The 24,292-nt window shown below is 43.6% G+C and overlaps 2 protein-coding genes across 8 annotated transcripts in view; one reads left to right on the plus strand and one right to left on the minus strand.

Annotated features, from left to right (window-relative positions):
• Positions 1-12,938, plus strand: part of TXNL4A (thioredoxin like 4A) — a 13,200-nt gene extending 262 nt beyond the window's left edge. Inside the window, exons 1-5 of one of the 7 annotated variants that reach the window (XM_034996053.1) lie at positions 327-687; positions 1,826-1,877; positions 2,383-2,452; positions 9,516-9,619; positions 12,507-12,938. In XM_034996053.1, coding sequence (XP_034851944.1) covers positions 9,576-9,619; positions 12,507-12,678 — 216 coding nt within the window. In that variant the 5' untranslated portion in view covers positions 327-687; positions 1,826-1,877; positions 2,383-2,452; positions 9,516-9,575 and the 3' untranslated portion in view covers positions 12,679-12,938. Of the gene's footprint in view, positions 1-89; positions 306-326; positions 1,878-2,222; positions 2,453-9,515; positions 9,620-12,506 lie in introns of those variants that run through there. The other 6 variants (XM_034996052.1, XM_034996051.1, XM_034996050.1 and 3 more) reach the window with 6 other exon arrangements.
• Positions 12,939-20,204: 7,266 nt separating this feature from the next.
• Positions 20,205-24,286, minus strand: HSBP1L1 (heat shock factor binding protein 1 like 1). The gene is made up of 4 exons (XM_034996055.1): positions 24,198-24,286; positions 23,140-23,206; positions 21,783-21,877; positions 20,205-20,401 (listed from the first exon to the last, which is right to left on the minus strand). The coding sequence occupies exons 1-4, from the start codon at positions 24,246-24,248 to the stop codon at positions 20,396-20,398; spliced, it is 219 nt and encodes a 72-aa protein (XP_034851946.1). The 5' UTR covers positions 24,249-24,286; the 3' UTR covers positions 20,205-20,395.
• Between the last annotated feature and the right edge of the window lie 6 nt (positions 24,287-24,292).

Raw genomic sequence — 24,292 nt, forward strand, 5'->3', positions numbered from 1 at the left:
GGGGGGGGTGGCGAGATCCCCGTGGCCCCGGCCCCGCCCCTCCGTGCGGAGGGGCGCGGGCGGGGTGACGCTCGGCCGCCCTTGCCCAGCAGTCCGCGGGAAGGAGCGGGTGCCCGCAGTTCTCCTCGCAGCCCCCCGGACCCGCCTCCGAGATGTCGTATATGCTCCCGCACTTGCACAACGGCTGGCAGGTGGATCAGGCCATCCTTTCGGAGGAGGACCGCGTGGTGGTCATTCGCTTTGGGCACGACTGGGACCCCACCTGCATGAAGATGGACGAGGTGCTCTACAGTATAGCCGAGAAGGTAACGCAGCCCGGCCGCTGCGCGTGGCATTCCGGGGTCAGCCTCGGTGGCGGTCTGTTCCCTCCGCCGGGCCTGTGGGCAGTTGCAGACTGAGGTCCCACGTGCGTCCCCGCTCCTCGTTCAGCCTTCCTTTCTAACGCGCAGCCCGTTCAGCACAGACCTGTACGCATTAGCTTCTGCCCTCTTCTGGGCGAGGTTCCGTCGACTTTCCGGTTTTAAAGAGGTTCATGACTCCTCCTCTGCAGTGCCCTGAGCAGAACGCACGTAGAGACTTTGGCAAGAACGATGGAGTTTGCTTAAACTGCTTAGTTTAAGAGGATTGTCCACTTTGGCTACATTGTTTCTTGTGTTCGTGAAGCAGAACATTCCTGGGAAGCGGACGGTAAACCCTGTTACTTTTCTTCTGGTCTTTTCCCCTGCATACTCTTTGTAAGTCGCTTGATTTGTAGCTTCCAGTGATTCAGTTGCAGGAGATGTTAGGAGAAAAGAGAATCGTGCTCCCGATTTTTAATGTTAGTACTGTAGCTTGTCCTGCTGCTTGTTTGCTGATAAGGGAAGTGCCGTCCTTGGCACTGTTATGTAACCAGGGCTTAGTGCTTTTCTGTAGTTTCTTCATGGTGATTTGAAGATAACTTTAATTTGGAGTTTTGCAATTGTAGCAATAGGACAAAGAGCAAATACATAATGGTGTTAATAAAATATCTAACATTGACATTCCATAGATAATTTGAGAGGTCACTTTAATGAAGAGTAAAAGTAATGGAAACATTGAAGCCATGTTTTCTTTCAGAGGAATAAGGGGTTAAAATAACTTGGTAGATAGTAGCAGATGTAAGGATATATCTTGTATTTAGGAAAGGAAAATTTGTCTGACCTTCTGGGACATCTGGGGGGCTCAGTCAGTAGAGCGTGATGAGTTCGAGCCCCACATTGGGGTTAGTTTACTTAAAAAACAAACAACTAACCTTTCATTGCTAGTTTTTACTCTGTCCTATTTGGTAGAAGAGGCAAAGTGCGGCGTGGGTGGTGGCATTGGGAACACTAGAGACCGTTCTTCTGTGTCAGTCATCATGAGTATCACTTGGAATACTTGTGAAGTGCATTTCAGAGGTTCTGATTCTATTGGTCTGGGGTGAGGTCCAGAAACAACCCTTTTAAGAAGCTGCCCTGGGAATTCTGATATGACTTTGAAAAACCCCTCGACAGAGGTCGGGATCAGAGTAGGCATGCTGTGGTTACCAGCCATTCCCTTCCTCTTCCTCAAGGAGCTTGAGGAGGTGCCTGGGGAACTCAGGAGAGCAGCAGTTTCCTGACACTGGGAATCCTCCCACTTGGGGTCAGAAGTCGTAAATGAAGTGGTGCCAGGAAATCATTTACGCCCTGCTTAGGTTATAGTGGTCAAGGGCAGATACTGCCGAGGTCAGTGAGGAACTGCCCACAAGCACTTTTCTGAGAAGCACACTGCTGCTCTGTTCACTTTGAAATAACTTAGGGTGTGTGTTCTGAATTCTACGTTGCAGGTGGTGGTATAAACATCAGGTGATGACCAGCTCCCCCTGCCCTCAGCGCAAGGTCAGGATGCTTAGAGATGAGATGGTCATTTGGCTCCTCACATCTGAGCAAAACCAGCAAAATGCTCTTAGCTAGGAGACAGATTTTGTGTGTTAACATAAGCTTTTAGGCACTTTTATAGGAGTCTTTTCTCATCCCTTTATGTCGTTATAGACTGAATTTCTGTATCATTGGTGGACGCACTCTTTTTTGGTATTGACTCTATTGATAAGAACAGCTTAACTGGGCTCACTTTGAGTATTTTTCTTTTTTTTTTTAAGGTACTTTTCCTTTTGTCCAAAAATTTTGATAAACTTTTAATAAAATATTATTACAGTACAGTTATTAAAAATGCAAACTTGAAACGCATCACAAGTTTATTGCTTTATTTTCTTCTTAGTATAAAGGCAAAATAAGAGTTTATAATTCTGGAAGCCCTTTTTGGGGAAGCTCAAGAGGAATTTTTGAAATTTAAGGTTTTAGTATAAAGAACAACTTAACTCTATTTAAAAATCTCCCTCTGCAGAAATGGCAGATGGTGGGGGATCTTCCTCATCTTGTTACGAGCCCTGTTTGGATACCCCAGCTGTTTTAAAGTGAGTAAAAGTTCCACTGTTTAGGCTGGTCTTGATTCGATTGTTTCTCCTGGAATGTGGTGTGTTGACTTAATGCTTTGGCAGTGCCAGCCTCCAGACCCCCACCTCATGCTGGGTTAGTTTTGAGCTGCACTGAAAACGTAAGAGATCTACGAGACAATTTTATAGATGTCTGGAATTTGGTAGAGTGATAATAACAAAGTTTCCTGTTCAGCAGCTGATTTTATGCACAGCTTCAAAGAGAGACTGTTTTGTGTACCTCTGAGCTGTCTTGCCATTTTGTAGGAACAGTTTGTCACAGCTCATCCCATGATGGGAAGGAATAAATGGGACATTTAATTTTTGTGTGTTAAAAAAAACCCATACAGATAGAGTTTAAAATATGCAAAACCTCAATGATATCGTTGACTCGTGATCATACATTCTAATAAAGTTGTATATAAGACAACTATATGTATGGAACTTTTGGAAATGATTTTAAGGGATCATTCTTAAGCGTTGCATAAAGTAAATCGAACCTTATTGGAAGTTGACGTATAGTCAAATGAGGTATTTCATAAGGGCCAAGAAAATGCGTATGTTTGCTATGGATTTGTGTTTCTGGGTATGACAGCCTTGGAGCTAGCAGCAAGCTATGAGGGACAGGATGGAGTGCTGGCTAAGAGTAGGGACCAAGCTAGCTCCTGCTCCTTACTCCCATATGATCTTAAGTAACTTGTCTCTGTGCCTCATTTTACTCATCTGTAAGAAAAGGACAATAGTGCCTAACCCATACGGTAGTCATGAGGAGAGAATTAATAGAACAGACTTCTGGAACACTTCTGTCACATAGCAAGTAACATATTCTGTAATCATTAGCCACTGTTATCAGCATCATCATTCACATCACAAAATTTGCAGGAGTTATTGTGATAGAGCTAATCGGGCAAATAGTTTGGGAAAATAAAGTTACCATGCAGTTTTTTGATGGCTTTGACATGAATCACCTAAAAAATGGCTCTTCGGAAATAAAATACATAGTGGCAATTGACAGTCCAGAACATGTTTTTCCAGCATTTTATGTGGGTTCTTGGCTGGAGGAGGAGCTCTATTTAGAAGGTTGGAATGGTGGTTGGTATACTGTGCTGGCCTTCAGTCTTAGTGATTCGCATGAGTTACTTTCACTTGGAGACAGGTCATGTAGAAGGACTGCTGAACAGCTTAATCAGTGACCTGCTGAAGAAAAAGGAGTGTGCTTATAAAATGTGTAGGCAACAGGGCTGGAAAGGATGTTTACTATTATAAATGATCAGCAACTTGATAATAGAAACAAAATTTGTACATAGAGTTCCTGGTTTTTAAAAAATACTAGTAACAACCAATTAAAATTACTGCAAACATAGTAGGTAAAATATTATTTTAGATATAGAAGACATATGCAAATAAGTTTAAAGCACCATTTCAAAAGATGACTCCCATGGGTAGAGAGGCAAAGAACTTAAAAAAGAGGAAATTCTAATGGTTAAGTAAACTTCAGAGCCATACACATTAAAATAGTGTACTATTGTTTCTTAGATATATCAGAGATAAAAAAGGTACTTATTGTGGTGTGGAGAAAGTTAATCCTGATATCTTTTTGGAAAGCAGTTTGGCATTGTATGAAAAGCCTTAAGGACTCAGTCACCCTCCCTCTTCAGTAGGCAAACTTGTATGCTCTACAAGACTTCTGCTATAATTTCTAGCAAACTGGAAGCACCGACAATCAGTGTCTGATGGTAGGAGAGCATGGTGATGACTGTAATCTCTAGTTTTTGAGCATTTAGACCAGTTACCTTGCCAGGTAGGACACAGACCCCTGACCGTGGTCCCCATGACGACTCCTGAGGTAGGGATGCCAAGTAATTTGTCCAGACTCGGAGATGGACAGTTGGGATTTGAACTGGGAATGTCCTCGGCACTGGATGGAATATTATTTGGCCATTAAAAATTATTTTCTAAGCTTTTTAAATACCATGGGCATTTGTTAATGATGTCGCTGGAGAAAGCAGAATGTATGTGATTTCCTCACGAGTGAACATGTGGGTCTGGGGAAAGGGAAACACTTTTCACTGTAAGACACTCATTCTATTAATTTTATTTGACTGTCATATATTTTTAAATTATATAACTTGTTTAAAAAATACTGGGCTTGAGCATCTGGTTGGCTCAGTCAGAAGAGCATGCAACTCTCGATCTTGGGGCCTTGAGTTCAAGCTCCATGTTGGGAGTAGAGTTTACTTAACAACAAAAAATTCTGGGCTGGACACATGGCAGTGGTTTTTCCATTCCATTTCTATATTTTCAAAGTGAACATTTTTTAAATGGAGAAAATATAGTAGATACCTAGCTTCATTTCAGTTTTATAAAAAATACACAGGGTTATAGTTAAGCACAGATTCCTTAATGCAAGTGAAATGTTCAGGCAAAATAGTTCAGACCGTGTGGAAGGCATCACGGCAGAAGCCATGTAGCCCGTGTTAGGAGAAGCTTTGACATATGGAGGCTTTTCCAGAGGAAAAAGACTGGCAGGGAGGCACAGAGTTGGAGGAAGTCCACTCGGTGCTGCCTGGCTGGATGCGCGATCCCTTTCTCTGCAAGTCCGTGAGAACCTCTGTCCAGAAGAAGTGGCACCATCTCTGAAGGCTGGTCTCTTTGAACTCTGAACTCAGGATTACATAATTAAGCTCATGCTGCCCAAAAACACATTTTTAGTGACAATAATGTGTTTCTTGCATTTCAAAATACAAGTCTATTGTTAAAGTTCATTCAATAAATACTTACTAGTACTGTGTGAGTCAGGTACTGTTTGGCTCTGAGGACACATCGGTAAAGACACAGACATGGTTCTGAGCCTCACATTTATCTGCAGGACCATAATGTAATTCATATAGGGGGGAAGAAAATTAAGTACTGGGGTGTCACTTGGTGGTTTACTTCTTTTTTTTAGAGAGAGCAAGAGAGTGAGCAGTAGGAGGGGCAGAAGGAGGGGGAGAGACATTCTCAAGCAGATTCCCCACTGAGCATGGAGCCCGACATGGGGCTTGATCGCAGGACCCTGAGATCACAACCTGAGCTGAAACCAAGAGTTGGATGCTCAACCTGACTGTGCCACCAAGGTGCCCCTGTTCATTTTACTCCTGACTGAGCTAGAGTTTTCTTACTCACCGTTGGAAGCAAAAGGAAATAGGGCCTGCTCTTAAAGTCTCACTATAAAAACCAGCATTTATAGTGTGAAAATTACGTGATATCATTGAGTTGGGGTAGTTGAATGTCCTCATGAATAAAATAGATGGGATACATTTTGATCACTTTTAAGAGGATGTGGTTTCGTGTGTCAATTTCTGCTTTAACTTGGGAAATTTGGAGGTTCTAGGAACCAGAACCAGTTGGCTAAATAATTCACATTGAGTCAGAAAGGCATCTCGGGCTTCCGTTGGATTGGCAGCTTATGCTTTAGGAGGCAAATGTATGTCTGTATGTCTGATTATACTATAATGTTAATATCTTCATTTTAAATTATGGTATCTTTGTTTTATATGTAAAAAGTAATAATGTATCTCTGCTTAGTGAAATTCAGGTGTAGGCAGAAGGTTAAGAACTCACAGGGTCACTTTGGCTGGTAAAGCTGTGCAGAGGAGCGTGCTGCTATCCTGAGGGATGTGGAAGGAACATTTTGCACAGAGGCTCTTTGGACCAGTGGTGCACAGTGCACATCACCACCCAGCCACCTTCTCTTCTTGCACAAAAGAGGGAGTTGGGGGTGGCCGGGGGAGACCCTATCTCTCTACACCTGAGACCCTCAGTGACTTCCCTCTTTTCATAGCCAGGCTCCTTGCAGGGCCTGTCCATACTTAATGCCTTGTGTGGGTCTTGCACGGTCACTGATGACCTTCCAGTAGCCAGAATCACAGATGCCCACAGCCTTCGTCTGACATGAGCTCTCCGGTACTTGACCCAGCTCCCGCCGTGGATGGGTCCCTTGACTTGGTTTGTGAGTGTGCCTCCCTGGCCACCCCTGTCCTTTCCTTGGCTCTCCAGTGGGCTGGCTGGACCAGCCACTGCTGGATGCAGACGGCAGTGGTGTCCTTGGCAGAGCCATCCCAGAATTACTTGTAAGACCTTCTCTCTAGATGCTCCTTAGTTTTCTTAAGTCCCCAACCCACTCCTTACTTGGAAACAAACAAGTAATAACCTGAACTTCTTGGGCCTAGAAGGGCCCTTGTCTGCATTTCCAGGCTCACGTTCCACCTCTGACCCCATGTCCCAGCTGCTGCCTCTGCCCTTTCTTTGTTCTCTCCTGGCATCTTTATCTTGCACAGGCAGCCCTCCTAGCCTGGCACATTCCCCACTCCCCCAGGACCTCCTGCCCTCTTCGGGCAGGCTAATTCTTTCAAGACTTGGGTAGGGAATCCCATCCAGAGGTTGGGCTTTGGAGCCAGATTTGGTGAGTCTCAGCTTTGCTGCTTGCTTCCCTGTGCAGCTTAGAGTCGCTTTGTCTTTCTGAGCCTTAATTTCATTGTACACAAAACATTAATAATGTCTCTATTTGGGGGTGTTAAAAGAATTAGAAATAAGGCGTGTCTTGCACAGAGTGGGCTCTCAGTCTGTGGTGAGGAAAGAGCACGTTCCAGGTTTGGGGGTAAGTGAACTTGACGTGATACTTTGCTTCCCGCTAGAATTCAGAGTGGGGGTTAGATAGACCAGATAGAACAAGAAGGCAAAGGAGATGTAGACTTGTATCTTTAAACAAGTTACTTTTATTCAATTGCCTCCTGATTATGAAATGTCTATTGAATTAAGTCCTTATGTTATCTAAAATTTTTTTCATACAGTAAAAAGGACAAAAGTTGTGATTTTACCTTTTTTCTAAAGTACGTAATTTATAGTCCTGCCCACTGATTTTTAGTCTAATTGAATATTTACATGGTGATTCCATAAGTTAATATTTAATATAATAATTGTTATTGGTGTTTATTTTGTGCATTAGCCGACAGAGCAAGGCATTGAAGGGATAAAAATGAGTCAGGGTTCCTACCTGACCATTTTGTGTATATTTATACACACTGACCATTTTATGGTCTTAACTTCTGTGCTGCAGTTTCTGTTTTATTTTTAAATAAAATCAGAATACAATTGATGAGTTAACCCCTGAAAATAAAACTGGGTTCTGGTGCCCTGACCAGCACATTCTCGCTGTTGGCACAGGAAACCAGGATTTCAGAGATGGGTATCAACAATATAAAGGCGCTGCATTAAGGCTTTTTGGAAACGGTGTGTAGACAGCGGGCACATGGTGGTGTCAGAGCCCTCACGCAGAGAGCTGCTGCTTAAGGGTTTTTTAGGCTTTCTCCTGACCAGTGCTGTGGGGCAAAAGGAGTCCTCGTTAGATGTAAACTTTTTTTGGTGATGGTGGCTTAAGTTTCTCTGTTAAGTATTTTTTAATAGTCCCCAAAGCAGAGAGGAGCATACCCCTCTGACCCTATTGCTCAGGTTCAGCAGTTCCCAATACTTTGTCAGTCTTGTGTCACCTGACCCCTGACATTTTTCATGCTGCAGTATGTGAAGCAAATCCCAGAAACCACATTATTTCATCTGCAAATTATATTCAGAATTTTAGAATTAGTTTTGTATGCATTTCCTGGGGCTGCAGTAACAAAGCCTCGCAAACTGGGCAGAGGAAACAACAGAAGTCTGTCCTCTCACATTCTGGGGGCCGAGAGTCCCAAACCAAGGCGTCCGCAGGGCCATGCAGCCTCTGAAACCTTCTAGGGAGAATGCCTCCGCACATCCTCCATGCTCTGGAGTCGTCCGCCATCTTTGGTGCTCTTGGCTTGTAGATGTCTTGCTCTCTAAAAGTCATCCATGGCCACTTCTCTAAAGGACACCATCCGGAATGGCCGGTCCCATCATAGCTGATGACATCTGCAAGGACCCTCTTCCAAATAAGGCCACATTAAGGCCACATTCTGAGGACTGGGGGTTAGGACTCCAGCGCATCTCTTTGTGTGGGGGACACAACTCAGCCCGTAACGTACAGATTGGTATAAGCTGCCCGGAAGGCACTGAGACAGCATTTATAAGGGCTTTTAAAATGTCACGTCCTTTGTTATATTCTATTTTAGGAATTTATCTTTGGAAATAATGAAATATGTACACAAATTAAGGGTAAGAATGTTCATAGGTGAATAATTGGTATTAATGAAAAATCTGAATTATTTTCATGAAAAATCAGAAAATAATGGAAGAATGGTAAAATAATGACATAACCATTTGATAAAGTATTATGTAGCCATAAATATTGTGTTTGGGGAAAGTATATAATTTGTATAAGAGAATGTCCATAATTAAAGCAGGATATAAAATACTGTGGTATGATCACATTTTATTTAAATAGTATAGACAGATTTATATGTCTGTGTATGTGTGTGTGTGTATAACAGAAAAAAATGGGAAAGAATTTACTAAAAATATTTGTAGCAGTTAACTCTGGGTGTTGGGATTGGAGGTGATTCTGTTTTATTAATAGTTTTCTGAGTTTTCTAAATCCTGTCTGATGAACTTGGAATTAGTGAAAAAAAATGAAAGAATATTTGTTATATGCAATGTTTTTTGGAGTACTAGTCTACTCATATTTGTAGGTGTTCAAACCTAAGTGGGAGAAACATATGGCTGAATTCTAAAGGCATGTCTTAAAGCAGTTGTTGATTATGTGCAATAAAGTATTTGGAAAAGTACAAATTTAGAAAAGTTCATATAGATTATTACTAGATCAGCATGAATAATGTATCTGTGGACATTTTCTGCAGGAGTCCCTTAACTTGGTATTCTGAAAATGTTAAAGCAAGGTTAACAGCCAGTTGTCAGGACCCTGAACGTGTTGCATTATCTTCCTGTGTGTTAGTGCTCCTGGGAAAAAAGTGTTGGGGAGTTGGTTTGAAAATTGTCCTCTATACACAAATTCTTGTGTTTGTTTTTTAATGTGCTTTTACAGAATAAGAAATTGATGTGTTATTTTATAGGGTTTTTTTCAATCTCTTACTTTTAGGTTAAAAATTTTGCAGTTATTTATCTTGTGGATATTACAGAAGTGCCTGACTTCAACAAAATGTATGAGTTATACGATCCGTGTACTGTCATGTTTTTCTTCAGGTATGTTCTCTTAAAGTTAACACTTCACTTGAACGTTGTTGGTCTGGAAGTTTGCTGTAATCAAGATATCTTTACATTTGATGGTATTTATGTAATAAAGTTGAGTAACATCATGAGTCAAAAAAAGTTGTGGAGATTTAATTCGGAAAGAAATCACCATTTGGCATTGTTTTTACTTGTCAAATTTTCTGTTTATCGTTATTACAAAAGTTGACAAATAGCAGTATTAAGCATTAGACATACCCCGTTCCTAACTGGTAGGGAATGTCTGGGTGGATTGTATAGGGTGTGTATTGGCTTTATGTTCTGTGTAACAAATGAGCTCAATGTTCTGTTGCTCAAGTTCAGGCAGGCTCAGTGGGTTTCCTCTCAGGGTCTCACGAGGCCCCGGTCACGGGCTGGGCCCTTATCGGCGCTGTCAGTCGGGGAAGAAGCCACTGGCTCATTGGGTTGTTGGCTGAATGCAGTTCCCTGTGGTCATGGGCCTGAGGTCGCTGACTCCTTGCTGGCTGTATGCTGGGCCCTCCCTGCTCCTGGAGGCCCTTCCATCTCCACAGCCTGCACCATCTCTGCAATTTCCTGTTCTGCTTCTACGAGCCTGTGAATGGAATAGACTCACCCAAATAATCCAGGATTATCTCCTTACTTTAAAGTCAGTTGACTAGTAACCTTCGAGACATCTGCCAGACTCCGTTTGTCTGTAACATCACTGATGGTTGGCATCTCATCACATCACAGTCCCAGGGATGAGGGCAGGAACTTCATGGGGTTGAATTTAGGATTTTGTCTACCATGGTCTGCCCTCTGGCTCCAAAGATTCACGTCCTTCCCATATGCAAAATCAGGTATGGATGAGGCTTCTTAGGCTCCTGGACACCCCTTATCTGTGGCCCCAGCTCTCCCAGTACACAGTGTGGGACAGCATAGGAAATAGGTCTGGTTTCTCAAGGGGACGTGAGAAAGAAGGGGCTGACACCCCAGCCCTGGGAGGGTTCTGCCTGGGCTTTCCTGCCTTTTCCAGGAAAGGTGTGTGCAGCTGGGCCATTTTTCAGCCTACTGCAGCCAGTAGCATTTTGGGGTTCTGTCATCTCCCTTTCACTGCACCGCCGGTCCCCTGCAGCCCAAGTCCCTGTCCTGGGCATCTGCAAAGATCCGGGAGGTGCACCGTTCCTCACTTCGGAGCTTTCCTGGGCTTCTGCTCAAGGTCGTGTGGCCTCTTCCATGTCTCTGCCATTTCTGCATTGCAGCCTATTCTGCCATCTGGAGGGGCTGGGACTTCATCCTTTCTGTTAGCGGTTCTTACACCATGTTGTCTGTCCACAGCAGGGAGAAAGCAGGCAGCCCCTTCAGGACTTGGCTGTTTCCTCAGGTGCACATCCAGGTGCATCCTTACGACTTCTGCTTTCCCCAGAAGCAGGCCAGTGGCCCTGATGTCCTGCCCCCACGTAACAAGGGCCCCTTCCCTCCATCCCCAGCAGTGCGTTCCTTCCTTCCTTTGGAGCCCATCAGCCATGCTCCCCAAGTCCGTGTTTCTACGAACAGGCTCTCCAAAGCAGTCTAGGTCCTTTCGGCCATGCTGCTCAAAATTCTCCCCAAACCCTTCAGGTGCGACTGGTGAGGGCCGTCTTGGGTCCAGCCTCCCGCTGCCTGTGGCCAGCCTGACCTAGGCACGGTGGACGCTGGGGTGGAGGAGGCTGCAGAAAGAAGGCGCTGGATGCTGGTGTTAGGTCTGGCGCTGCTCTCAGAAGAGAAGACGAACCTCCTTCCACTCTTTCTAAGACAAGGCGCATCAGTACTTAAGTTAATTTTCTCACCAAATGCGTATATTGAGTCCTGCCAGGTTTTGTGGTCTAGCGACAGGACATTAAGTCAGATTAAGACAGGGTTCCTGCCATCACCGAACTGCACGGATTGGCAACAGCTGAGTAAATGAGCAAAGGGAAACAGGTGCCAGAGGACGGGTATTTATAGAGACAGAAGTACTGAGTCAGCGTGGCGGGAGCTGAAGGACATTTGGAGGAAGTTTAGAATGAGCTCGTGCATTCCAGGGGGCGGGCACACGGGCATGAAAAGTCAGGCCATATCAGGGGAACCTGTAAGAACGTGGTGGCTGACAGGTGATGGAGGGAGGAACAGGGTCCAGACCCCCAGATTCCTGGGCCCGAGTGAGGATGTGGAATGTTATCCTGAAAGTAAATGTTTGCAGCAGAGAAGAAACATCAAATTTGCCTTTTGGATGCTCAGTCTGGTTGGAAGGCGGCCAGACTGGAGACTTCAGGGTGGAGTACTTCGTTCTTGTAGAAGTGAAAAGTTAAATAAATGAAAATTAATCTTCAACAAACTTGGAAGAATTAGTGCACCAAGGACAACAAGGGTTAATATCTTTGTAAAGTACACATATAAATTCATTTTTTAAAGTAGCCTCTTAAAAAATAAATTTGTAAAGTATCATCTACTTCCCTAATTGTAGAATTGCAAAATATACTGACTTCACAATTAGGACTTTATTATTAATAAAGTGGTACACTAGGTGCTCACAAGAGCACCATGAAAAACTCATATTGTATTTCCTAGGTAAATTAGTAACAGTCCTCTGGAAAACAGTTTCACTTTCCAAGTGACTGAAACTGTCCTGTAGGGTGTTTGTCCTAAGGGAGTAGCTAAACAGAAGGCTTGCAAGCAAGCCTTTTTTAAAGGCGAGGGTTTTTAAAATAGGATTTAGGTTGTTTCCATCTTCTAAATCGTGGTGGATCCTCTTGACTGTGTGTGTTCTTAACTAATGTTAAACAAGAGCTTGTGATGGTGGGAAACAGAAGGCATTTTTTTTCACAGAACTCTTTTTTAGAAGGATTTTTGTGAGCATTGACCCCCTGTCTCCTCATTGCAGGAACAAGCACATCATGATTGACCTGGGTACTGGTAACAACAACAAGATCAACTGGGCCATGGAAGACAAACAGGAAATGATAGACATCATCGAGACTGTGTACCGGGGTGCCCGGAAAGGTCGCGGCCTGGTCGTGTCTCCAAAGGACTACTCCACGAAGTACAGATACTGAGCTCAGCCCAGCCTCCATGCACAGAAATGGTGTGCAGTCGTTTTCATGTGGAAATATTGGAAACTATTTAAAGACTTAGAGAAAGCGTTTGGAAGAGAATACGAAGATGAAGGGGTTGGAAGGTCTTTGCAATAAGGGTTGCATGGCCTCAACTCTCCGCCTGCCTGGCCGTTGTATTTTTATATTAGCAAATATCTGTAAATATCTAGCTGAAATAAATAAAATATGCAATGATGGAAAGTCATAATTGCTTGTTTTTTAAGAAACTTGCCATACAGATTACGGATTTTGGCAGTCCGAAATTACTTGTCATCTTTCCCATTGGAGTGGAATTCAGGTGTATGTCCTATGGGGCCACTGTGTTTGGTTCGCCCGGCGCTGGGGATCTATGTGAGCTTCCCAGGGCTGCCGTAACAAAGAGGCCCAGACTGGGTGACAGCAGACATGAGCTGTGTTGCAAATCTGAAGGCAAGAACTCCAGATCCAGGGGTGGTCAGGGTGGTTCCTTTGGGGCTGTAATGGAGAATCTCTGCTCCCTACCCCTCTCCCAGATTCTGCTAGTTTCTGGCAATCTTTGGCATCCTTTGGCTTGGTGCTTCACCCCAATCCTGGCCTTCGTCTTCACATGGCCTTCTCCCTGTGTGTCTGTGTCCAAATTTCCTCTTCTTATAAGGACACTGGTCATTGGAGAGGGTCACCCTGCAGCAGCATGACCTCACCTTAACTAACTACATCTGTGATGACCCTTTCTCCAAATAAGGCACATTGTACTGGGGATTACAACTCCCGACATAGTGGGGCGCCTGGGTGGCTCAGTCGGTGAAGTGTCTGCCTTCGGCTCAGGTCACGATCCCAAGGTCCTGGGATCGAGCCCTGTGTTGGGCTCCCTGCTCAGCGGGGAGTCTGTTTCTCCCTCTGCTGCTCCCCCTGCTTGTGCTCACTCTCTGTCAAATAAATAAAATCTTAAAAAAAAAAAAACAAAAACCTCCTGACATAGGAATATACGGGGTTGAGGGGGCACAGTTCAACCCACAAAAGAATCCAAAGGCTTGAGTTCAGAAAGAATATACACTTGGGGAAAAAAGTGTCTTTTATTCTGGTTATAAAACCAGTGCAATAAAATAATGATTCTTGGAGTTTGTTTTTTTTTTTAAGATTTTATTTATTTATTAGAGAGAGAGCACATGAGAGGGGGGAGGGTCAGAGGGAGAAGCAGACTCCCTGCTGAGCAGGGAGCCCAATGTGGGACTCGATCCTGGAACTCCAGGACCATGACCTGAGCCGAAGGCAGTTGCTCAACCAACTGAGCCACCCAGGCGCCCTTGGAGTTTTCTTTTTAAATATAAAGAGTAAGGGTTGTCTCTTATTCCTCCTAAGATCGTATTTAATCTACTGAAGCGGACTGTATTTTCTGTAGAAACCATGACCCTTCGGTACATGCAGTTAGTTTCCTTGTCACAGTCTTGAGTTTCTCTTGCCCCAGCAGCACGTTGGTGGGTGGGTGGTCGGGAACTTCCCAGGCACATCTTGTGCACACAGGCTCTGTTGTGAAAACTCCGTCTTCTCTCAAGTGAGGAGGGGTGGTGTCTGCTATCCCATGTGTGTCTTAGAGCAGTGCCTGGTGGCCCTTGGTGGTGTAAAAGCACTCTGCCATGGCCAGACTGGCCGACTGGCTGAAACACAAGTACAGACCAGCAAGAACAAACGAGGTGTGCTTTAAGTGGATTTAAAATTCAAATGTAAATCCTCAGCTTTGTTGCTCCAGCCTTAATTTTCCCATTTACAAAATTTCCCATATCAAATGAGGGGCTAGTGGAAAAATCTCGGTGACCCCAAGTACCTGGCATATAATAGACATTCAGTATTCTACTTCTGGCTTTTCTCCAAGATAGAACAAACAGCCAAGGATCACATGAAAAACTCACTAGTATTACTCATCAAGCAAATGCAAATCAAAGCCTGGAGATGCCAGTTCACACCCGCTGGGGTGGGTGTGCATAGATCCAGAGGGTCCGATTATTACAAGTGTCAAGGGCATGGAGTATTGTTAGCCTCATACACTGCTGGTGGAGAGGTAGAACGGGGAACCCTCTGGAAAAGAGTTTGGCGGTTCCTCAAAAAATAAAATAGGGAACTACCATTTGACCCAGCAATGTCAGTCCTAAGTACATACCCAGGAGAACTAAACACGTCTGTCCACACGAACTTGGACAGAACATTGGTGGCAGCATTATTCATAATAGCTGAAATGAGGCGACAGCTCGCATGTCCATCAACTGCAGAATGGATAAACAAAATGTGGTCCATCCATACAATGGAATATTATTTGGCCATAAGAAATGAAGTATGGATGTAGGCTACAGCATGGTGAACCTTGAAAACATGAGCATAAGTGAAAGAGCCTAGGCAGTACATACTGTATGATTGCATTTTTATGAAATACCGGAATAAGCAAATTCATAGAGACAGAAAGTAGATTAGTAGTTGCTTAAAACTAGGGGGAGGGGGAAAGAGGGAGGCAATTGCTATGGGTATGGGGTTTCTTCTGGAGATAATTAAAATGTCCTAAGACTGATTATGGTTATGGTTGTACACATCTGTGGATATACCAAAAACCATTGAACTGTATGTGTTAATTGGGTGAATTGTATAGCATGTGAATTTTATCTTATTGATAAAGCTTTATTAGCTGTTAAAAAAACAAGCAAAAAATTACACTCCACATTTGTAAACTTACCCTGTAGTTACCATAAATTTGTTGTATTTATAAATTTATATCTTATTATGTACCTACTGTCTACCTCACCCTGAACTTAGTGATTTACAAGCCATTTTCTCAAATCCTTCCAACCACCTGCCAGGTAGTTTGCAGAGAAGGGAACTAAAGCTTAGTTTGCCCAGAGTTACAACTCATTCAGAGGACATGAATTCAAACCTAGATCTGCATGGCTACCAAACCTTGCCTCATTGCTGCACCATGTTGCTTTATTCAAGCTGAAATTAACTAGTGCAGAAAGTATACCAATACCCCTGGTTCTCTGAGCACTGAATGATTTGTTTCCCATCCTCTCCAGGATGGTTTTCGTGCAAAGTCCAGGAATTAGTCTTGGCAGCTGACACAGAGACAACAAGCCTAGGAGGTACAGAATATATTCAGGGATGCATTAAGTAATCAAGTACCCTAAGGAAACTGACACAGAGGAGACAGGCAAGAGTGTTTATTGCAGGATTACTTGGAAACAATTATTAGTCAAGGGGAAAACAAAATTCAAAGGGTTATTACACAGTTGCTAGTGACTGAAGTGGAGCTACGCACATCAACATAGATGAATTTCAAACTACTAAATGGAGAAGCTAGGTACAGAAAGATACCATGGCAGGATGTCATTTACTTACAGTTTTCAGACGTTCAAAACAAAGATCTGAAACATTAAAACGACCAGCAACCTTGTGTGTTTGCAGTAGATTGTTATGTGTGGGTCCCTGCGGTAGACTACCTCTTTCCTACTGTTCTGAGCCCATGCAGAGAAGAAACGAGGAGTTCCGGGCACTGACAGAATCAAAGCTACAACTACCCTAAAAACCACTCACTGATGTTAACAAAACTACACCCAAAGTTTGGTCCTTCAGGTACTCAGTTAAAATATAGGATATGTTCATGTCCTCACCAGGTTTCTTATCTGAAAGTTGAGGTGCTAGTTGGGAAAGTTTGATGTCTTGAAAATCATAATGGGGAACTTTGGGAGGACTCACTTTATATGGGTGCCATTTTGAATCGTTTTCTCTACATTATTTTTATTAATGGCTTTTAAAATACATCTGGTTTTAGTACTCTTTTGTGGCATTTTTACATTTATCGTCAAAAGCTATACAAAGAACACCAACAGTGTCTTAGTGAGATTTGTATTGCCTTGCACATGGTATTGGGGCAACATCCCACTAGTCTTCCCCAGCCACTGCGATAGCTCACGTCCTCCATCTGGCCTTTGATTCTCTTGTTCGGTGAAGTGGTTAAGCTCTCACACATCTCCATGGACAAAAAGCACCATATAAAAGATTGCAAAGTATTTTGAAACTCTTGAAATTCATTAATTAATTTACTTAAAAAAAAAGTTTGAGTAGCTCCTGGGCCCCAGAGCTGAGCAAAATCAATCTGGTTTCTGGCTGCCCTGTGGAGATAACCAAATGATCACATAAAAAGTGAACTTACTGGTTAAGCGACTGCCTTCGGCTCAGGTCATGATCCTGGAGTCCCTGGATCGAGTCCCGCATCGGGCTCCCTGCTCAGCGGGGAGTCTGCTTCTCCCTCTGACCCTCCCCACTCTCATGCTCTCTCTATCTCATTCTCTCTCTCAAATAAATAAATAAAATCTTTAAAAAAAAAGTTAAAAAAAAAAAAAAAGTGAACTTACAATGGTGGTAGTCAATAGGTAGAGTACTAGAAGATCATATAAAAAGTAGATCTGACCCAGATGGGGATTCAGGAAAACACCTCTGAGGAATTTATTTTCAAGTTGAGATGAGATATTAAAAAGCTAACTAAGTGGGTGTAGGGGTAATTGCAGTCCAGAAGGGGACCTGCAGGATCAAAGGCCCGTGGTGGGAGGGAGGTGGGCTTGTCTGAGAACGGGGGCGTGGTTGGGTAGAGTGGGCACAGGTTGCAGTGGGCACAGATGGGAGGCTTTGCCTTGGGAACCGGGTGTAACATGACCAAATTTTAGTTCTGAGAAGATCTTTCTGTCCCCTTGGAGGAGCTAAAAGGGGGTTTGGAAAGCCTATGGTGATAGATCAGGCAAGAGACCACGGTTGTAAAGAAAGGAGATTACATGTGAGAATTTAAAACTTCAGACAATTGCATCCAGAACTGCTGACTTACAAATTAAGCCCTTTATTATTAAACTTGATGTTTTCGTAAGTTCCCAAATTTTGAGTTAAATGAGTTTTAAGTTACAAGTATATGAATGTAGCATTTGATATTGAATTCACAACATTTTACTTAAGTATTCTATGAGTAAACTGCTTGCTACTAAAGTTTCATAAAAATTTAGTTTATATTAGAATAAGTATGTTTAAGCACATGTAAATCCATCTACTACTTTCCCCTTTTTCCTTATGGAAGCATTTTGATCTTTTAAATATATGTGACAGGATACTGGAAAATAGCAATCCTTTATAAAAATGGTAGGAAGATGTTAAAACAGGTATGATATTATAAAACGCCAAATAACCTCTACAGGTAGGCGTCTGTGGTTTGAGTGAATAAGTGAGATGTTAAATGTCAGACTATGAAAAGGGACCAGCTTGGAACTTTCTTTAGAAAGAAGTTAGTACTTTTTTTGGCAGCATAAATGTTTTTATTTCATCTTTTAAGTAGGTTCCACACCCAATGTGGGGCTTGAACTCATGACTCTGAGATCAAGAATCGCATGCTCTACCAACTGAGCCAGCCAGGCACCCCTAATATTTTTATTTTAGTTAATAACGAATAGAAGCTTTCTCCACCCCCCCCACCCCGCTTTTTAAAAAAGATTTTATTTGTTTATTTTGAGAGAGAGTGCGAGCAGGGGGAGGGGCAGGGGGAGAGGGAGAGAGAAATCTCAAGCAGACTTCCCTCTGAGTGCAGAGTCCGTCGCGGAGCTCGATCCCACCACCCTGAGATCACGACCTGAGCCCAATGAGCCACCCAGGTACCTAGAAGCTTTCTTTTCTACTTAATTTCTTAAAAATCCTGGATTTTGAATTGAGATCTATGTTTTGTATTTTTTTTTTTTTTAAGATTTTATTTATTTATTTGACAGAGAGAGACACAGCGAGAGGGGAACACAAGCAGGGGGAGTGGGAGAGGGAGAAGCAGGCTTCCTGCGGAGCAGGGAGCCCGATGTGGGGCTCGATCCCAGGACCCTGGGATCATGACCTGAGCTGAAGGCAGACGCTTAACGACTGAGCCACCCAGGCGCCCCTAATTGAGATCTATGTTATTAATGAGGACTCAAATCTGTTTGGTTTACTTCAATTCAAATATCCACTTTAGTTTCTGCTGAAATTATAATAGCAGCTAAGATGCTTTGAGATTTTTTTGGAGGGGTGCCTGGGTGACTCAGTCAGTTGAGCATCTGCCTTCGGCTCAGGTCATGGTCCCAGGGTCCTGGGATCGAGCCCCATTGAGTCCCCACTCTGCAGGAAGCCTGCTTCTCCCTCTCCCACTTCCCCTGCTTATGTTCCCTCTCTCACTCTCTCTGTCAAATAAATAAAATCTTAAAAAAAAAAAAAGAAAAGAAAAGATGCTTTGAGATTTTTCACATAATCCAATGGAACTACCATGGTTTTAAATCTCCAAGAATACTGAATTTAAATGATGCCATTTTAAAACTTTGGATTAAAAAAAGAAAGACACGGGGTACCTGGGTGGCTTAGTCGGTTAAGCGTCTGCCTTCAACTCAGGTCATGATCCCAGGGTCCTGGGATCGAGTCCCGCATCGGGCTCCCTACTCAGCGGGGAGCCTGCTTCTCCCTCTCCCTCTGCCTGCCGATCCCCCTGCTTGTGCTCTCTCTCTCTCTCTCTCTCAGATAAATAAATAAAATCTTTAAAAAATAAAAATAAAATAAAAAAAGAAAGACATGCACCACTGTTGGGAGTACAAAATGACACTTCCTTTCTTAGATGCATTTGACTAAATGTACTTGGCCTTCAGTCACACTTCTGACCCTAATGAAATGTGCACAGAATTCATGGTAACAATGCTCCTTACAGCATTATTTATAATAGCAAGAAAGTGGGAAGTAGCCTCAATGTCCAAGGGATAGTTATGGGAAAGTTTAAATTATTACAGCCATATGATAGAATAGTAGTCAGCCATTAAAAAAAAAAAGTATGAAAAGTGTATGAAATTTTCACATGGAAAAAATGTTTATGATATGAAAAGGGAACAGGATATGAGATTATAAACAACATGATCACCCATATATAAAATTGTATGCACAGTGGTTAATTCTAAATTGTAGAATTCTGGGTGATTTTGACTTTTGTATGAAGAGTAAGATTTATCTCATATGCAGGAATGTTATTTTTTACAACGAGAGCCTATTACCAACCCCTTTTTAGATGATCATAGCTCTGTTTTACTTTGGCTTAGAGAGGTAAATTGGACAATTATTTGATTGTCTCTATATAACCTACAAAATAAACTAAGTGTATCTTTGTGCTTCTCTTAGGTAACAACCTCTATAGGAGCGGAGTGGGTGAGGTTGACCTCCGAACTGAACACTGGGCGCCTGGATACACTGTTTTCTTGGGTTTCGTTTGGTTTGGAGAACATTGCTATCCAAATCTGTTTGAACTAGACAGATTAAAGTGAGTCTTCCCAAACACTCTGTGACTGGAAAAGCTGGGTTGGAATGCAGTTATTTAAAAAGCAATATCAATCAGAAAACAGCTTATGATGTTTTTTAAAAAGATCTATATAAAACTTAATTCAGGGGAAAAAAATGCTTTTCTCCCATGACTTATATATACAAGGTATGCCTTGAAAAATTTTACAACCATCTTTGTTAATCACTTTCTGAATTACGTTCTTATTGGATTGTTTGTTCTTTTAATCTTTCATTTTATTAGAATGAATTTTTAAATTAAGTAGTAAAAATCAGAACTCATGCAGATTATTATTTAAAAAGTACAGTTTTGATTTTACCACATTTTCAAGTGACCAGTCTACCGTCCTCAGGTCTGTAAGAAAAAAATTTGAAAGAGGTAATGGTTGATTTATATACCAATTGATGTACAGTTAAATAAACTGGAATCCAAAGCTTTTAATAAAAATACCTTAATTTCCTATACTTATTAAAACATTCGTGGATAGGAAAAATTCAGTACATAGAAGAACGTAAGTGTTAAATGCTTTTCCTTTTCCACAGTGGATTCACAACCGGAGGTGACTACACAGTGTGGACTCGAGACAACAAAACACTGCTTCTGCATCAGTATTCCATCGCTGTGACTAACCATCCCGAGTATCTGGGAGAGAACACCCATGACAATACGCCGCCTCTCTGCATGGAATTAACTGCAGGAAAGGGGCCACGGTGTCATTTAATGGGGACACGGGCAAATTTAGAACGTTTTCAACATTTTGGGAGTCACCGACTCTGCCTCCTCCCCCTCTCCCTCCCCACAACAGGAACACGGGTTTTAGGGGTGTGCAGAATCCCCTCAAGTCCCCGGCACAAGCCCTCTGTGAACCCTGACCTAGTGCAACCAACCAACACAGGTTTATCCAAACATCTCAATTTATTTAGGTCTTTCTATTCATTTAAAAGGCAGTACCCCTTTTAAACAAACTTGGATATCTGACTTCTCATGCTGCATGCGCATCAAACGGTGAGGTTTCCACATCTACTTAATCATTTAACTTGATGCCGAATATTTCGTGGTTTTAACCGAATTTAAAACAGCAGCTGGATCTGGGTGATGAAGGGAAGGGCCCAGGTTCCTGGGCTGCCAACCCCAGCCTGCAGTGGGCAGTGTCTGCCCTCAGGCTCCCCTCTTATCACCAAATCAGCCCTGCGGGAGTAGGGCTTGGCTAGGAGGCTGGGGAGGCTGAGGCCTCAGGGCAGGTGGGACCGGAAGCACCCCGAACGCACCCTAGAGACAGAGTGCCCCCTGCAGTGTTTTGCAGCTCCTAAGCATCAGGGCATGGCTTCCCATTACCTTTTTCAGCAGAATACCAGATGTAGATATTTAGAAGTCGCTGAGAGGTGAACCGGCCCTGATTTAGCAGGTTAAGTATGGATCATTTGCCCGCTGACTTAGGATAACAATTGTAAAAGAAAATGGGAAAACAAAGGCACCTAAGTATTCACTCAAAATATGCTTATATAATCAGAATATTATGGAAATAAAATATGGGTAAGTATCTTCATAGGAGTGTCCCAGTTAGTCTACTTAGAAAAGAGCATTGTAAATGTCTTATTATTCCTGAAGGTTTTCCATGTAGTACAAAGGCAGTAATCCCCACAGTGAACAAATATGGGATTGTATTTTTCAAGATGAAAGCAATCAAAAGATATGCAAAAGGCAAATACATTTAGTTTCCTAATGATGACCTTACCGTTTGTTCTTTAATAGAATTTTCAATCCCAGCTTGCACCATTAGGTCATTTACATTCTTCTGTAAATCCTCAATGCGATTTCCCATTTCTTCCAGTACAACGTTAAGGAGAACTGTACATGGGGTCCAGAGCACCAGCCAGAAGGCCCTGAAGGCCCTGAAAGACCCTACTTCAAACTGCACCTACTCATCAAGGCGACGGATAAAAATGCCCCAGCAGTGCAACTTTTAAAACAAGGGGGTCAAACACTGCATGTACTAACACCTTCCGGTCAGTGCAAATTAACTATTTCCCTGAGGTTTTTGCAGTGTGTCTTTAACCTCTGAGCTGCGAGCTCAGTCCTGAAAACTTGGCTCCCCTTGTGTATATACACACACAGGGACATGAGATGGTCTGGTATGTTTATGCTTTAACCAAACTCTATAATGAGTATGTATATATAATGGAACTTAATTCTGTTTAAAACCAACTTTCCTACAGTTTAATTTTATCATGTTTAAGAATATTTTTTTTCGGGGCGCCTGGGTGGCTCAGTCGTTAAGCGTCTGCCTTCGGTTCAGGTCATGATCCCAGGGTCCTGGGATCGAGCCCCCCATCGGGCTCCCTGCTCGGCAGGAAGCCTGCTTCTCCCTCTCCCTCTCCCCCTGCTTGTGTTCCCTCTCTCGCTGTGTCTCTCTCTGTCAAATAAATAAATAAAATCTTTAAAAAAAAAAAAAAAGAATATTTTTTTTCCCTATGGGAACCCATCTACAGAATCAAAATTTGAAGTAAATGGTTCCATATGCAAATACTTTGCATATATTTTCTATGGAATGAATTTAATTGTGTAAAGTAAGCTCTAGCTCGCCAAGTCTTAGGGCAGATGTTACCATTATCTGGCTTTGCTTGAAGTGGAAACAAACTTTCTACTCTAATTCTGTTTGAAATCATGTCTTAACAAAATGGTGAGAGGCTAAAGTTGCAAAACAAAACAAAGGTCGGGAGAGCCATTTATAGTACCCTATATATATATACCCTATATTGCAAGTTTTGGATTGCTTGGTAGAGTATAAATGTTATTCAGCAGACTACCCAGATTTATTTAGGGCTTGGTGGAAATGCCCCACAGGGTAGTATTGTGCATTGTGTCCTTGTATTTTATCGTTGTCATACAAAATGCCCTCTATTGCTGGCCACGGGGGAAGTAAGTACCTGTGAATGGTAATGGCTACATCAGGGTACCATGAAGGGCACAAATGTAAGCACCAGGAAATCCTAGGTCAACAATTATCCACTAGTAGCAGACAAAAAGGTATTCCAGGATAATTTCAGAGTTCAAAAGCATCACAGTATTTGTTATAGGATAGAAAAGGATATTTCTGAGGTTTAATGTTGCAGTCAGAGCTTGAAAATGTTCTTGAAGTTCCTGAAATAGATTTTCTGCCTGAAAAAATAAACCATAGGACACGTGAACGTAGTATTTACTTTTTTGGGGTCTCTTGATGTCTCAAATTTAATTAAATTGGATCTATCGCCTTCCTGGGTTTGTTTGTTTGTTTTTAATATTTACTCTTGATGTAGGGCATTTTAGCATCATGGAATGGAATCATCCTCATTTAGGTGGTTAGATTTTTGACAGGTGCCGAGGCTTTTCAAGTCAAAGGGTAAGGAAACTCGCTTCAAACGGTGCTGAACAGTAAGACAGCCAAGCACAGGCCTGACCCCTACCTCACACCGTGCACAAAACTTAACTCAAAACGACCACACACCCCGACGTCGGCACTGAGACTGCCGAATGCCCAGGAGGTGACACGGGAGACTGTCCCTCCGAGACCCTGGGGAGCGCCGACGCAGCCCCGCAGCCCCTGCCCCCCGCCCTCCGCTGTGGGCCGCTTAGCAGCGGGGGTGGGGGTCGCGGACGCTGAGGAACGGCCCTAGAAGCGCCGGTATTGTGGCTGGCCGCAGACCCACGTCTGCGCGGCCCTCCTCGCGCCGCGTCTACGGCTCGCTGCTCGCTCGCGTCCGCGTACATCTCCGCTGGAGAGACGGCAAGGCAGGGCGGGCGTCAACCCGAATCTGCTTTCACCCACGAAGAGGCTGCGGCGCCTTCCGTCACCAGGTTCCCCTCGGGGGGTTTCTTCTGCCTTTAACGGTTGTCAGGAACACGCGCACTCCGGGGCGCACACCACCTAACAAACTCTTCTCCGGAAGCCAACCCCACCAGCCCTTCGCCGCGGCTTCCGGGCCCGCAGCGTCCGCGTCTGGCGCGCAAGCCCCGGCGGCAAACGGGGAGCGCGAAGGGCCTGCGGGGGCGGGGGGCCGCCGAGGCCCCAGCCACGCCCACCCACCCTGGCCACGCCCACCGCGGGCCCGCCCTCAGCCCCCGAGGCGGCGCGGGTGCGGAGGGACGCGGGGGGGGAGGGGACCCCACTCACCGCGTCGCGCAGCGCGTCCCCGCCGGGGGCTTTGGGTCCCCGCGCGTCCATGTCGAATGGGTCCCAGTGCGCCGGGTGGTTCCGGGTGGGCCCGG

This window comes from Mirounga leonina, unplaced genomic scaffold, assembly GCF_011800145.1.
Source record: "Mirounga leonina isolate KUSES-001 unplaced genomic scaffold, KU_Mleo_1.0 Mir_93, whole genome shotgun sequence".
NCBI classification, from domain to species: domain Eukaryota; kingdom Metazoa; phylum Chordata; class Mammalia; order Carnivora; family Phocidae; genus Mirounga; species Mirounga leonina.